The sequence below is a fragment of the Diadema antillarum genome, unplaced genomic scaffold (genome assembly GCF_040938485.1).
Source record: "Diadema antillarum isolate AM-2024a unplaced genomic scaffold, OU_Dant_1.0 scf00000145, whole genome shotgun sequence".
NCBI classification, from domain to species: domain Eukaryota; kingdom Metazoa; phylum Echinodermata; class Echinoidea; order Diadematoida; family Diadematidae; genus Diadema; species Diadema antillarum.
Genome location: NW_027271034.1, coordinates 758,947 through 773,194, shown reverse-complemented (window position 1 = coordinate 773,194; position 14,248 = coordinate 758,947). Strand labels below are relative to the sequence as shown.

Below are 14,248 nucleotides of genomic sequence, written 5' to 3'. Positions count from 1 at the left end.
GAATGAAACATTTCAGTATTGAAGGTCCTGTTTACCTTTGGGAGCAGTGATTTAAAACATTTTTAAGATATCACTTTTGATGCATATGTGTAGGTCTGTTGTATCACAAAATATCCTACCATATAACATTTTTGCAATAAAGCCTAAAATATAAGGAGATATCACTATTTTTCTCATTAAACCGTAACTGTACACGATTTAGTCTGGAAACATTCTTATTATAACTATTGTTCACGTTTTGTATATTTGACAATACTTAACATCAATTACACTGGTTCAAATTTTTACATTGGTTGTTTCAATCCGTAACTCACATTGTGGAACTATTTTGAAGCACTAATGCTGGGTTTTTGCTTCATCTGCAAATGGTAAATTATGCCTTCAAAAGAAAAACCATGATAAAGATGGGGTTGCTTGAATACTGAAGTTTCTTACATTTTCCACGATGATGTTGAGGAGCACAGACTGATTGGAGTTCAAACACTTCTTGGCCATGAGATGGAGCAGGTTTTCTTCCTCAGCATTGGTGAAGTTGGTCAGCTGAACTCCTTTATCCAGCAGAAACTTCACAAGGTCTGCATTGTAGCTAGCCTGGCATGTAACAGCAAAACAATGATTAAGACGTAACAGTCGTATCTTGCTTGACAAATCCAATCTGTTTGCGTGCTCTTTGCACCTATTCAAATCTATGAAAGCAAAGCAAATGTAATTTTGAATCACAAACAAACAAGAACAACAAGGCAAAATTGTGAAGCCCTGTAGTAAGTATTAAAATTGATCAGACACTACATAGATATAGAAGATAAGGGGAATTTCTAGATAAGGCATAGTGTATCAATAAATTAAGGCTAAAATATATAAAGCACTGAAAGCAAATATCTATGGAGACAGGAGTGGAATACCTTCTTGATGGCGATGTCTACCACACTTTCTCCACCAGCTGTGATGGCATGAGGATCACATCCCTTGTCTACCAACAGGGTTGCCATGTCAACACTGATCTTCATCAGCTCAGCCTTCAGCTCAGTCTGGTACTGAAATTGGAGAAAAACAGTTGGTCTTTTACCCACACATGGACTATCAATACACCTTGAGCCCTGACGCATCCAATATTGAACAGAAACACTCCGTTACAAATATACCACTCAACTATCAAGGAATGAACAAAAACTTGTAAAATTTGGTGGACATCATAGGTGGATGTTTTGCAGGAATATTGAATAGACCGGTTCTGTAATGTATTCATTTTTTTTTTTTTATGCATGCTTTTTCACAAAAATTGCCCTGAACAACCACAAAGCTTGACAGAGGCTTGCCCGAACTAGCAATAACCAAGAGAATTCCTGCCTTTGGAACTTAATGGGAGGGAACAGATGAATGAAATGTTTCATTACTAGGCTGTAGGAAAAGAAACAGCTATAAATTGTAATACATTACAGAAATGGGTCTTTTCACTGTCAATCAATCTATGTTAAAATCAATAAAGTTTTGGGTCACAAATTCACAGAATTTCCCCCTTGTTCTTGCTCTCTTTTTTGGGGGAAGGGGGTGGTGGGCACTGGCACATTATGACATCACTGTGTTGCCATATTTGTTGTCAAAAGGTTGCAAAGAATTTGACTTTTTTGTGCCTCTCTTGAAATGTTTTGATATCCACATCAGCCCACCTTTTGCCCCTAATACCATGTACATGTCAAATTAAACTCTGACTGCTGATTGAGTAGATGACTTACCACATTGATGTCACTTGCAGCCAAATGATGAAGCTGCGAATGTGAAGCAAAAACAGAGATGAAACTACATCACAGAGAAATGTTCATCATAAAACTCTGAAGCATTGATCACAAAGGTGACATGTTCAAAGAGTGTAATAATCCACAGCAACTCTTGATTTTATCCCCCCCCCAAAAAAAAAAAAATAAAAAAAAAAAATGAAAAAAAAAATCTACATTTGAGAATTACAATATTGTTACACAATGAAATAAAAAAGATTTTTTTTCTTTTTTTTTTTAGAGTGGAATCAATGTTTTCTTCTGTTTATGAAAAAAAAAAATAATCATAACCTAAAATTACAAGTCTCAATATATTCTTGCTAAGTTATACAAACTCAGATCATTTTGTGGCATACTTTGAGAGGCTGAAAATTACAGTAGGTATTCATTATGTATTTTACTGCCCAGTATTTCTTGGCATGTCAAGACAACCATTTCCTGGAATATTTTCAGGATATGAAGCTAATCCCCCTTGTATCTGTTAAATAGAGCATATCTCCAGAGACATTTTTCCTAAAGAATTGAAAATGTCATACCTAATGAATGCACATTTCAAAAGTGACTGACAATTTAATATTGAAATATGAAAAACAGAAACTCCACTATACAAGAGATGTGCTGTACAAATGTATGACCACAAAATATAGCCCTGCATCACAAACTCAATACACACTATACATAACTCTGCACAAAGATGGCCACAGAAATCTTTTTGTTCCATAATTTTGCTTACATATCAGCACATCTTGGCAGCCACAGCCTGATTGAGATCATCATACTTACAGCATTCCAATCATTGGCATCCTTGAGGGCAGCATTCGCTTTCTTCTCCATGATCAGGTACTTGAGCTGGTCAAGCATCTCCTGGGAGACAGTGCCAGCGGTCAGCATGACGATGGTCCAGCCCTCATCGTCCCTAAAGTTAACGTCCACGCTGGGGTCCTCCAGGAGAAGGTCAGCACAGCCGATGTGACCCTTCATGAAGGCGATGCCCAGAGGGGGTACCTGTGTTTGGAGAGGTGAGACAGATTGATGACTCTCTGCAAACATTAGTTACGTTCACACGCAGTTGCCAAACTTGAAGTTTAGGTCGAAAACTTAACTGTCGATGATTAGCTCCACTTGTGAATTCACGACGCGGGTTCACACGCGCACCTAAACTTTAAGTTACAACTTACGAGCGAGCCCCACTCGATAACAATGACCATGTGCCCATACAAAATAGCGCAGGGAATGACACGCAAGGTTCCTGCTAACTCACAAGCTCGTTGATTATTGTGTTCACACGGAGTGAAACGAGTGGGACCCCCTGTGGCTCATGGAGAGAGCGTAAACCCTAAGATGTCTCGTGGTTCTAACCATCGACTAAATTTTAAGAGTGCTAACTTTCAAGTGCGTCAACACGGTGCTAAACTACAAGCTAATCATCAAGAGTTAAATTTTTTACCTAAACTTTAAGTTTAGGAACAGCGATGTGAACCTAACTAATGACGGTTTCATACATATTTTTCTCTAGTACCCCCATTCCACAGCAATTTTTTTCTCATCGGTCACTCGTCGGAAGCAAGGTTTATTGCTTCCAGCCACCCATCAAAGTGTATCGGATTGCAGTCTGATGAATCTGACTTGGTTGGTTGACTATCAGGTGAGTGTCATATGTGTGGCACGTGATCTTCATTGGATGAGCTTGGCTCACAGGATCACCGTCCGACATGTCTGACACTGACCCGATAGTCGACCAACACAAGTTGGATTCATCAGACTGTGATCCAATACACTTTGGTGGGTGGCTGGAAGCAATAAACTTAGCTTTCGATGAGTAACCAGTGAGAAAATTTCTCTGTGGAATGGGGGTATTACATTTCTCTCATTCTACTGTATCCATTTGTTACTCAGTGTTCAATAACACTTTTACTGTTTTGTAATGCAGAGTATGTGATGAATACTACATGAATACTAATAGAGTTTGAACTTATAAATTAAGTTGATACTTCAAAGGTAGCATTCTGCTCCTTGCTGGACTGTACTTGGTGCATACACAGTACATACTACACACTATATTGCAGATAGAGGCACATTAGTGAACTAGAAAAGCACTCGGAGAGCACAGACCTCCGCCAAGCAGCGCATTTCCACCCATACACGCATGCTGAGAATTAGCCATTTTCCCAATGTTAAAGAAGTCTTTGTTTACCTCAACAGCTTCTTGCACGCCACCAGCCTTGAGCAGAGCACGCGCTTTAGTGCACATATGCAAACCTCAAGTACGCGCAGCTTGAACTCCCATGATCATTGACCCTATTTGCCAAAAGATGAAAAAGCCTTCAAAAATTCACACAAATTCCCGGATAACTACCAAAACTCTATCATCTGTTCCCTGTGTCATTATCAACTTTTCCTGCAAGTTTCTTCCGAATCCAATCTCAACTTTTTGAGTTATTTTGCACACAGACAAACTAACGCCAACAAAAACACAACCTCCTTCCTTAGCACAGGTAATCAAACACATAGTGCACACTTGAACCATTTATATAAATGACCATGCCGAAACTCATAAACAAATAACCACACTCACATTTCAGTTGTCTGCTGTTAGATGTAGATGAGTATACAGTATCAAGAAAGGCTCTTGTAAGTAGTGAGATTATGCAATCATCAGGTGAATACAATGTGACAAGGCAGTTCCAAGTCAATGTAATTGGTACCTGATCACGTAGAGGAAAGAGTACTTCAAAATGGGAACGTCAGACTTACCTTCCAGTCATTGAGGGCATTAGGGTTGGCACCTCCAGACAGCAGGAGACGTAGGGCAAACCACCACCCATAGCCGGCTGCGTAGTGGAGCGGTGTGTTCCCTGAAGAATCCCTGGCGTTGGGATCGCAGCCTTTACGCAGGAGAAAGGCTGCGATGGGAACATGGCCGTTCATGACGGAAAGCATCAGGGGTGTCCTCTTGATTTTGTCTGGAATGAGAAGTATAAGATATGTGTACATGACTTACTGATGTAACTACCATGTAATATTGGTGTCATTAATGACAATTCAAAATATCAAAAAAGAAAGTCAAAAGAAACAAGACTGCACTTTATGTCACAGTCTTGTCTATCAATACTCCTCACTTTCACATCACTGGGCATGGAAAAAAAAAAACACGAAAATGCTACACATACACACATAAACACACAAACATACACCAGAGGAAAGCAAGCTCAAAAAGTGCACTACCATGGAACTTGAACAGAATATATTACAACCAATACTACCAAAAATCCCAGCTAAATTGACCATATTCTAAAATACACCAAATCAGAATGACATCAGTGAAGCCAAAAGAAATGACCCTCATGTCACCTTTAATCAAACGAGGGCGCTTCACAGGTACCCACCTCTCTGGTCCAAAATAGCCCCACTGTCTGCCAGGGCCTTGACTGTCTGAAGGTGGCCCTGCTCGCAGGCCACCATGAACGGTGTCAACTTGTTCTTCCCTGCTGACAAGGTGGCCTTGAGGTCAGCTCCGTGCTTGAGGAGAGCTCGGGCGGCATCCTGCCAAGAATTGCACAGAAGAAGACGACAACTTCAGCTAAACACCACATCTGATTAACAGATTTCGTTCTACACAGAGGTTGTAGTAGCCTCTTTCAAATGCACTCCTAATTTCTGCTAATTTCTGCTAAATCTAATTTGCCTTCTCAGTTATGGGACCAAAACTTTGGAATCAACTACCTATTCAATTACGTCAACAGTCATCAACAAAAACATTCAAATCAAAACTAGAAATGCATTTGTTTCAGTCACATTGAGGATTACATAACTGAAATCTATAACCTTCAGGAATAATGTGTTCATTATCAGGTATGTGTTTGCTTGTTAGTTTGTTATTTTCTTCCCCGTTCTCATATTCTGTATATATATATTTTTCTTGAAGCACCATGAGCATCGAAAGGTGGACCTGTGCACTATACAAACAGCCGCTATTATTATCATTAAGGCAGAATATGCTATCATAATGGCATGTGTAATGTCGATGAGACCACATCTCTGAACTGCACCATACCTTCTTAAAATGCCATAGGCACTGCTAAGAAGATTTTAATTTAACCCTTTGAGGACGGATCGAATTTGCTACAACACACATTTCCCACAGACACTTGCCCGAGTATATTCAGGCCTCGTCCTCAACGGGTTAAGATGTATGTGCTCAATCATGACAGGAATTTGAATGCTATAATGTATCCACTTGTTTAGATACACACACACACAAACACATACACACAAACACACATACACAAACAAACAAACAAACACCATCTGTAGTACTCACAGTATGGCCCATCAAGCAGGCATAGTGCAGCGGTGTTTGACCAAATTTGTTTTTCCGGAAAACTCCTCCTTTCTCCTCTGAAATGAACAAAGCAGACCATTAAAAATAATGATAATGATAATAATAACCTTCCTGAAAATGACTTTAAATACGTAAACGTGTAGATGTATAAAACTCACATTCTTAATCTTTCTTTTACAGAGAAGGTATTTAACAACTGAAGTGATAAAATTTTGTCATCTGAATAAAGTAAGAGACTGAGACAAGAAATAACCATACCACTCATAAAAACTTGTGTTATATTCTTTTTTTAATGTACAATCACATGATCAAAAAAAGCTGATGAATTATAAATTGGTTATTGTGCAATGTATACTACAGTCGAAAAAGACAGTTGTACAAGTTATAACAAGATACGGGCATTTGACCCCTCCGTCGACCATTGGTCAAGCAGGTCTCTTTGCTCTAGAAAGTGACCGATGTCTTACCATTCTTCAGCTTCTTGACCAAGACTTCAATATTCTGGGTTCTGTTCAGTGAGGCAGCAAGCATGAGAGCTGTGTTGCCCTGGTTGTCGGTCTCATCAGCAAACGCCCCTCTTTAGAGCAATGACACACATAAAATATATTATATAGATGAACAAAATGAACAGCCAAAGGTGTTTGGCTGACATACAGAAAAAATGTTCTATTATGACTGGACTTACACTCCTCTGAGAGAAACTTTGTAGATCTGGTATACTGCTTATCCCTTGCAATATTGGATGGTACACAATAACAAACCCTTCATCTGAAGAATATGGCACTACACCATCCTTAGACACGAGTCAATTCACTACATTAGCTCACACATTTAGTCTTCCTACAGGGAATTTTCTCTATCATAAACCTGGACAATGCTAGGATTGCTTTTTTTTTTAATGTCAGGGAGAAAAATCAACTCTTTCACCTTTGAAGGAGCAGCTCGAGTGGACCCGACCCAGTGCATCCAGCAGCATAGTGAATGACCTTACGGCCACTGGTGTCCGTTGCGTTCATCTCAGGCACGGCAGAGAGCAGCTTTTCCAAGATTTTGGGATTGGGATTGATGGCAGCGCAGTGCAGCGGCATGATCTTCCATGGGAAGGAGAAGTCAAAGAAAAGACAGGTAAACATCCACTTCTCCCCCGTTTCATTTCCTGTTAGTTCTCAGATTTCTTGTCCTACCCATGAACTCCTGTCATAAATATAAATTCTTCGCATCTGATTCTGACCTCTCAACCTTTCTGACTATAGAAAAAAGAAAAAACAAAACAAAACCAGGGATGGTTTGGCTAAAATGCAGGAAGGAAAGAGCAGTTCCCATAGGAGTGTATAGTAAAATTATCAAGAATAAAAATAGGAAACTCCTATTGAAACAAGAGCTGGGAAAGATCAAAATTCAGATTCTTTCCTCCACATTCAGAATAGGTGGGATGTCTGCTAATCCCACATCATACCAATTAATTTAAATGTCATAATTCAATCTTTTTACAACTTTGTTGGTCTGTTCTTTGGAGTAACAATACTACATCAGTATCAGAATATGATCTTAAAAATACACCGGACTGCCCTATTTAGGCTTATCTGACAAGCTTGCCAATAAAATGGTAGCTTCATGAGTTATTGCCTTCACTGTAAAATGACAATATGACCTTGAACTTTATGACCCTTACGACTGCAAGCCAGATGTAAGGAAGTGTAGAAGAGGATTACCACCATGCCGACGCGCACATACCCTGTTATTGGTCCAAGGCTTTTTCGTCACTGAAACCGGCTTGAAAGGTGACAATTCATCTGGCTTGTCACACAACAGCACCTGCATCATTAAGGAAGATTGAGAATATATTGTTCACAGTTAATCATGACGTATCCATTTAAGGTATTCTCCTTCTTTGTTTACCTGTGACTGACTGCATTTGAAGTCATTCTGTAAGTTTCCAAATGATAAAAGTTTCAAATTTCAACATCATTCAGTGGACTTTCTAAACCCCAGTGATTTGTTTTGCGTATGAAGATGCACCAAAATAGTTTCTCAACACAATTCATTTATGGAATTAAATCTGACATATCCACTCTTGAAATGAAAACCAAAATACCCAGAAAGCAGGAACCTCATGGTGAGCAGAAAATGATGATTCAATGAGAGTACACAGGTACTCAAAGTATGTATTAATTTTCTCACTGTGCAAGCCATTCAAGGTTTGTGATGAAATTTGACACATGTATGTCTTCTTGAAGCCGTATACACAGTTCTAATAGAATTTGGAAAACTGGAGATGATTGCAATTACAGACTCCTTCATTGAGAACAGAGACAGGTATGTCATATTAACATTGTGGCTGATCAATATTTGGGGTTATGTAATACAAAATATATTTAAAGGGATGGTATAGTATTGGTAGAGGTGAGGATTGGGCTGTTAACTTTTTGCAAGATATCAAGAAACCACTTGTAAAATAGTACAGAGGATATCATTCTAAGAGGAATTCTATTCGATGAAAAGCGGTTTTGGAATGACTGAGACATCCAAAAACAAAGTACAACAGAGCAATCGTAATAAAAGGTGGGTCCCACCTTTTATCAGCACTGCTCTGTTTTGGGTATCTCAGCCATTTCAAAACCACTTTTCAGCAAATAAATGTTAAATTCCTCTTGGAATTACATGCTCTTTCATATTTCAGAAGAGGTTTCTCATTAATTCACCCAAAAATGTTAGAAACCCGAGGTTAGGTCTCAGCCAAAACTATACGATCCCTTTAAGCATATGTTTATGCATTTCTGATTACAAAAAAAAAAAAAAAACATTTTTTTTCTTAAATAAACTATAATTAAATTTTCAAAACACAAGAAAATAATATGAAGTTTTCTTCAAACAGCAACCTCATTGCACAAAAATATTTGTCACTGTATGGACATGGCACATTACCTCTTCATGCAACTTGTTGAATCCCCATCCCCCATCCTCATTGGACCGTTTGACCAACTCTCCAGCCAGCTTGCGATGTCCTCGTCTGACCGCTTCCCGTATCTCTTCAAACACTCTGGCCTATCAAGGTCAAGGAGATCAAGAAGATCAAGGAGACCACAGTGATTAGTGATTACACTTAGGAGACATATGTATCCAATTTTACACAGTTCCCATGCAAAATGGTCTGATTCAGAACAAGGCAATCGCCAAATTGTGTCTCGCCCATTCGCGTACAAGGAATTAATATTTTTTATAACTCCCAGAAGTTAATTGACCTGCTTATGACCTTTGACCTTGTGGTGACCTTCAATACCCTAAGGGACATTTACCATCCAAGTTTGGTCACAAACGGACAAAGGGATCAAAAGTAATGAGCCATAATCGAAACGCGCCATAAAAACTTAACATTGGGTCCTAAAAATTTGTTGACCTCTTTCTGTGACCTTTGACCTTGTGATGACCTTTAACTCCCCAGGAGACATCTACCGTCCAAGTTTGGTCACAAACGGACATAGGGATCAAAAGTTATGAGCCACAATCAAAACGCGCCCTAAAAACATAACATTGGGCCCTAAAAGTTTGTTGACCCCTGTCTGTGACCTTTGACCTGTGACGACCTTCACCTCCCCAAGGGACATGTTCCATCCAAGTTTGGGCACAAACGGATAAAGGGATCAAAAGTTATGAGCCATAAACAAAATGCACCCTAAAAACTTAACATTGGGCCCTAAAAGTTCGTTGACCCCTGTCTGTAACCTTTGACCTTGTGGTTACCTTCAACTTCCCAAGAGACATCTACCATCACCCAAGTTTGATTGCCATTGTAGCAACATGTGCTGAGTTATGTGTGATAAGAGAGTCTTGCAAGTAAACTTTAACGTATGACCTCAAATGACCTTTGACCTTATCATGTGACCTCTTACGGCACCATAACATGAAGGTACCCCCAGTGCATCTATGACCCAAGTTAGGTTGTAATCCAAGCAACTTATGTGAAGTTATTTGTCAAAAGAGAGTCTTGCAGGTAAACTTTAACATAGAAAAGAGGGTCTTGCACATACCCTTTAATATATGACCTCAAATGACCTTTGACCTCATCACATGACCTCTGACAACACCATAACATGAAGATACCCCTAGTGCTTCTATCACCCAAGTGTGGCTGCCATTGCTGTAACAGTTGCCAAGTTATGCATCATAAGAGAGTCTTGCAGGTAAACTTTAACATTTGTGACGGACGACGGACGACGGACGGACGACGGACGGACGACGGACGACGGACGGACGACGGACGGACGACGGACGACGGACGGACGACGGACGGACGACGGACGGACGCCATTTGGATCCCTTAGTCTCGCCTTCACCTCCGGTGGGCGAGACAAAAAGGGCACATCCACATCTCATAGATCTAGGCAATTCCCAATAATTTTCATAATTCTGGCTATATTTCTTTCTATACTGAATAGATTTGCATTATTATTATGATTTTCACCTTAGTTTTCATTTTGATTTTCAACACAATTTTAATATTCTCAATTGAAATCATGTTTTATATCTAGATTTGTTTTTTTTTCTTTTTGTACAGATCAGTCTCCCTGTGTTATGCATATTATGTCTATTCAGAGAACATTGGTCTAAATCATGATTCTTTCAAATCTCATAAACACACTGATATGTTGTCGCCAAAACAGAGGATTGACATTATTACATCACTGCATTACCCTTTTTGACAATCGTCATACCAATGACACAGTAATTTAAGCCAAAACCTTTTTACATAGAAGGGGAGGGAGAGCTACTCAGCCCCAATGACGGTCAAACTGTTGAAGTCCAAACTCACCTTGACATTGGTCCTCTCCCGAATGACCATGTCAATGGTGCTCAGGCTGGATCCCTGCTCCATCAGTTTCCTGGCGATCGTTGAGTCATCCACACCAACATCATGGTAATCCTGATAGAAGGAGAAAGAAGACAACAATAGTTAAAATTAAAAATAATCACAAAATACTGAGAAGGTCCTATTCAAATAAATTTTTGTTTTTTGGTTACCGAACTTCTCTGGGGCATTTTGTATCATGCACTCACTCATAAATATAAAACAACTGTAAGATTGCTTTCCAATAGCAGTTGTAATTTGAATAATTTTCGTACAAAAGCAGTGGAAAGTGGATCAGATATACACACCAGCTCAAAACACCACACATCAGTGAAGAGACAAGTGTCCTTTTGTATACAAAACGAAAAAATAAAACCAAACAAAACAATGCACGATATACAAAAAACAATCATACATATTAACAGCGAATATCTAGTTTGAAAAGAATTGAAAGGTGTGATAACAAGATGTTTCACCCAAACAAACACAAACACATTTCAACTTAGTGCAAAAGATGAGCATAAAGACACTACTGCTTACCTTCAAGAAAGCATCATTTCCTTCCCTGGAACCCCTAGCTACGTTGATGCTCCTCACTGCATGACCCAGGCTTATGTAGTTGTAACTTTGGGCACAAGAACAAAAGTGAAAGTGACAATGAACCTCCAGTCAGCACTTTGCTATTAAGCATTTTCTTATGGGGGGGGGGGGGGGGGAGGGGGCAAGGATCATTGGGAGAGAACGGTTTCAAAGATGATCAGTAGCTGGATAATTGTTGGTTTGTTAGTTTTTTCCTACAAATTTTAAGGAGGGGGGAGGCTAGTACAACTTAGAGACAAATAATGTCTTGTGTTCTGATTGGGCTGGTTTGTATTTGACAAGCTTGACAGGGTAAGTCAAGACAGCATACAAATGAAAATGTGGTGCACTGAACTGCCTAAGCTGGAAGTAACCATTGAATAAAACATCGATATGTAACAGACATCAAGGTCCAAATTCGCAGAGGTGGTTTAGATACAGACCATGGTCTATGCAAATTTCTTCAGTGTAAATGCACGCGACATGATTGTGGGTATACCAACACATGACCATCAACAAATGCGCACAGATATGCCTATTTCACGCTATTTTAGTCCATGGACTAAATTCAAATTTAAACCACCTTCGTGAATTTGGACCTAAGAAACTGCAGAATGCTGAGACTTTGTCTCGTATTAAGTTTGTTTTGTTATTGTTATTGAATCAAGTTTGAATACTATGAGAAAAGAACCGGCCATCTCATCTCACCTTCCTGTGGACTCCTTCTTCAGGCTGTGGCTCGGCATGGGGCAGCGTCGGGTGCCTTTGTTGATCTCAGTCAGCAAGGCTTTGATGAAGGACTGGCTGTTTGCCTGCAATGGGGAGTATGAGAGTAAAACAATAAAATCACACTCTGTGGTGGCACAAAGTGAGTCCTACTACAGGTGACTCCATTCATTCATCAATAGCTATGAAGATCAGCTGGATATGTCACCTCATGATCACTACTCCAAAATAAGCATTCACCACTGGAAGTCAGTATCCAAAGATATTACTACAATATCAAAGTGACAGAAAGGATGTTTCTTCACTGTGAAAAGATGCAGCATCATAAGCAGTGCGTAAATGAAGACAAGTTGACCTCATTTTTTTCATTCCTCACTACTACATTGTAGGCAGACCCTTATTTCACACGATTTCTTAAAGGACAAGTTCACCTTCATAAACATAATGATTGAGAGAATGCAACAATAATAGTAGAACACATCAGTGAAAGTTTGACGAAAATTGGACAATCGATGCAAAAGTTATGAATTTTTTAAATTTTTGTGTTGGAACCGCTGGATGAGGAGACTACTACAGCTTGTGAGTCATATGCGTACAACAGTATAAAGAAAATGTAAAAGAAAATTCAACATATCTTCACTTTTCTCGCATAATAAAGGAGCTCTTGACTTGCCTCTTTCTAAAGGCAGGGGGAATAATATTACCCATAACATTTGTTGGTAACGAGTCAGGGGAATGTGTATTTTTTTGAAAAGATGGAATTTTGTGAAATTCTCTTTGTATTTTCCTTATATTGTTGTACGCATGTGACATCTAAGTTATTCATACACTGCAGTAGTCTTCTCATCCAGCGGTTACTGCACAAAAACTTCAAAAATTCATAACTTTTGAACGGATTGTCTGATTTTCCTCAAACTTTCACTGATGTGTTCTACTAATATTGCTACATTCTCTCAATCCTTATGTTGATGAAGGTGAACTTGTCCTTTAAGTCTCAAGTACTGGAAAACCAAAAACGTTTGCTGCATGAACCTTTCTTGTATTGGAGCTGACAACCTTTTTCACAGCATGAAACACATTTGAATTACCAACCATTAAAAATAATTACAAGCACACCACATGTATCAGTAAAACAGGGATTTGCTGTACTTTCACACACATTTTTATTTTGCAAATTTTGGCTCCTCACAAAATTCGGCAGGTTTCATGCTCATCAAAATTTCTGATTTCAAAGAATCTGTTGTGAAGAGTTGCTTAAAAGTGAGAAGCTACTAAAGGAGGAATACTACTTTTGTAGAAAGCTTGTCCTTTGGCACTGTACCTTGATGGCATAGTCAAGGGCATTCTCCCTTATAGCCACACTCCTCTTGGCAAAGACAGAAGGCACTTGTTTGGTGTTGGCCAGGAGTTGTTTGAGGAGGGGCATGTCATTGGTCAACACAGCTCGTATGGCACGCTTGCACTGGACGATGCGTGAGACCTCAGGCATACTGTTTTCATTTCTGTAAAGTGTAACATACCGGGAAATAGAGAGAGGGGAGGAATGAGAAAAAAGAGAGAGATAAGGAAGAGATACAGCAGGAACAGACAGACAGGCAGACAGACAGACAGAGAAGGCAACATAGAATAATCAATGTACGACCAAAAGCTGAGTCATGCTAATGACTATCATGGAATCTTTTCCACTGGATTTGATGAACTGTTACAACATCAATGATGCATGGACTCTTATCTGATTTGAACAAGATTATCTGATGATAACAAATCTCTTAATTGAACACAATTGATTGTATTATTTAGTTTGAAGAGGCACTTTTGACGCATTTGATGACAACCTCTTCTTACAATTCAGAAGAGAAGTTACAAATCTGTCACAGAATAAGAGTATATCTAACTTAATAAAAATGGAATCTTGAGTATTTGAAACATGCCATGATCTTGGCATATTCACTGCTCATCACGCAAGATGGAATAAATACTGAA

General features: G+C 39.1%; 1 protein-coding gene across 1 annotated transcript in view; it reads right to left on the bottom strand.

Annotated features, from left to right (window-relative positions):
• LOC139721540 (poly [ADP-ribose] polymerase tankyrase-like) overlaps nucleotides 1-14,248 on the bottom strand; it is a 66,028-nt gene that overhangs the window by 36,228 nt on the left and 15,552 nt on the right. Inside the window, exons 8-22 of the mRNA XM_071632855.1 lie at nucleotides 13,587-13,767; nucleotides 12,248-12,351; nucleotides 11,501-11,585; nucleotides 10,925-11,035; nucleotides 9,040-9,159; nucleotides 7,849-7,929; nucleotides 7,042-7,205; nucleotides 6,582-6,691; nucleotides 6,094-6,170; nucleotides 5,159-5,315; nucleotides 4,527-4,735; nucleotides 2,556-2,777; nucleotides 1,734-1,766; nucleotides 903-1,034; nucleotides 436-591 (exon numbers count right to left, since the gene is read on the bottom strand). Coding sequence (XP_071488956.1) covers nucleotides 436-591; nucleotides 903-1,034; nucleotides 1,734-1,766; nucleotides 2,556-2,777; nucleotides 4,527-4,735; nucleotides 5,159-5,315; nucleotides 6,094-6,170; nucleotides 6,582-6,691; nucleotides 7,042-7,205; nucleotides 7,849-7,929; nucleotides 9,040-9,159; nucleotides 10,925-11,035; nucleotides 11,501-11,585; nucleotides 12,248-12,351; nucleotides 13,587-13,767 — 1,942 coding nt within the window. The remainder of the gene's footprint in view (nucleotides 1-435; nucleotides 592-902; nucleotides 1,035-1,733; nucleotides 1,767-2,555; nucleotides 2,778-4,526; nucleotides 4,736-5,158; nucleotides 5,316-6,093; nucleotides 6,171-6,581; nucleotides 6,692-7,041; nucleotides 7,206-7,848; nucleotides 7,930-9,039; nucleotides 9,160-10,924; nucleotides 11,036-11,500; nucleotides 11,586-12,247; nucleotides 12,352-13,586; nucleotides 13,768-14,248) is intronic.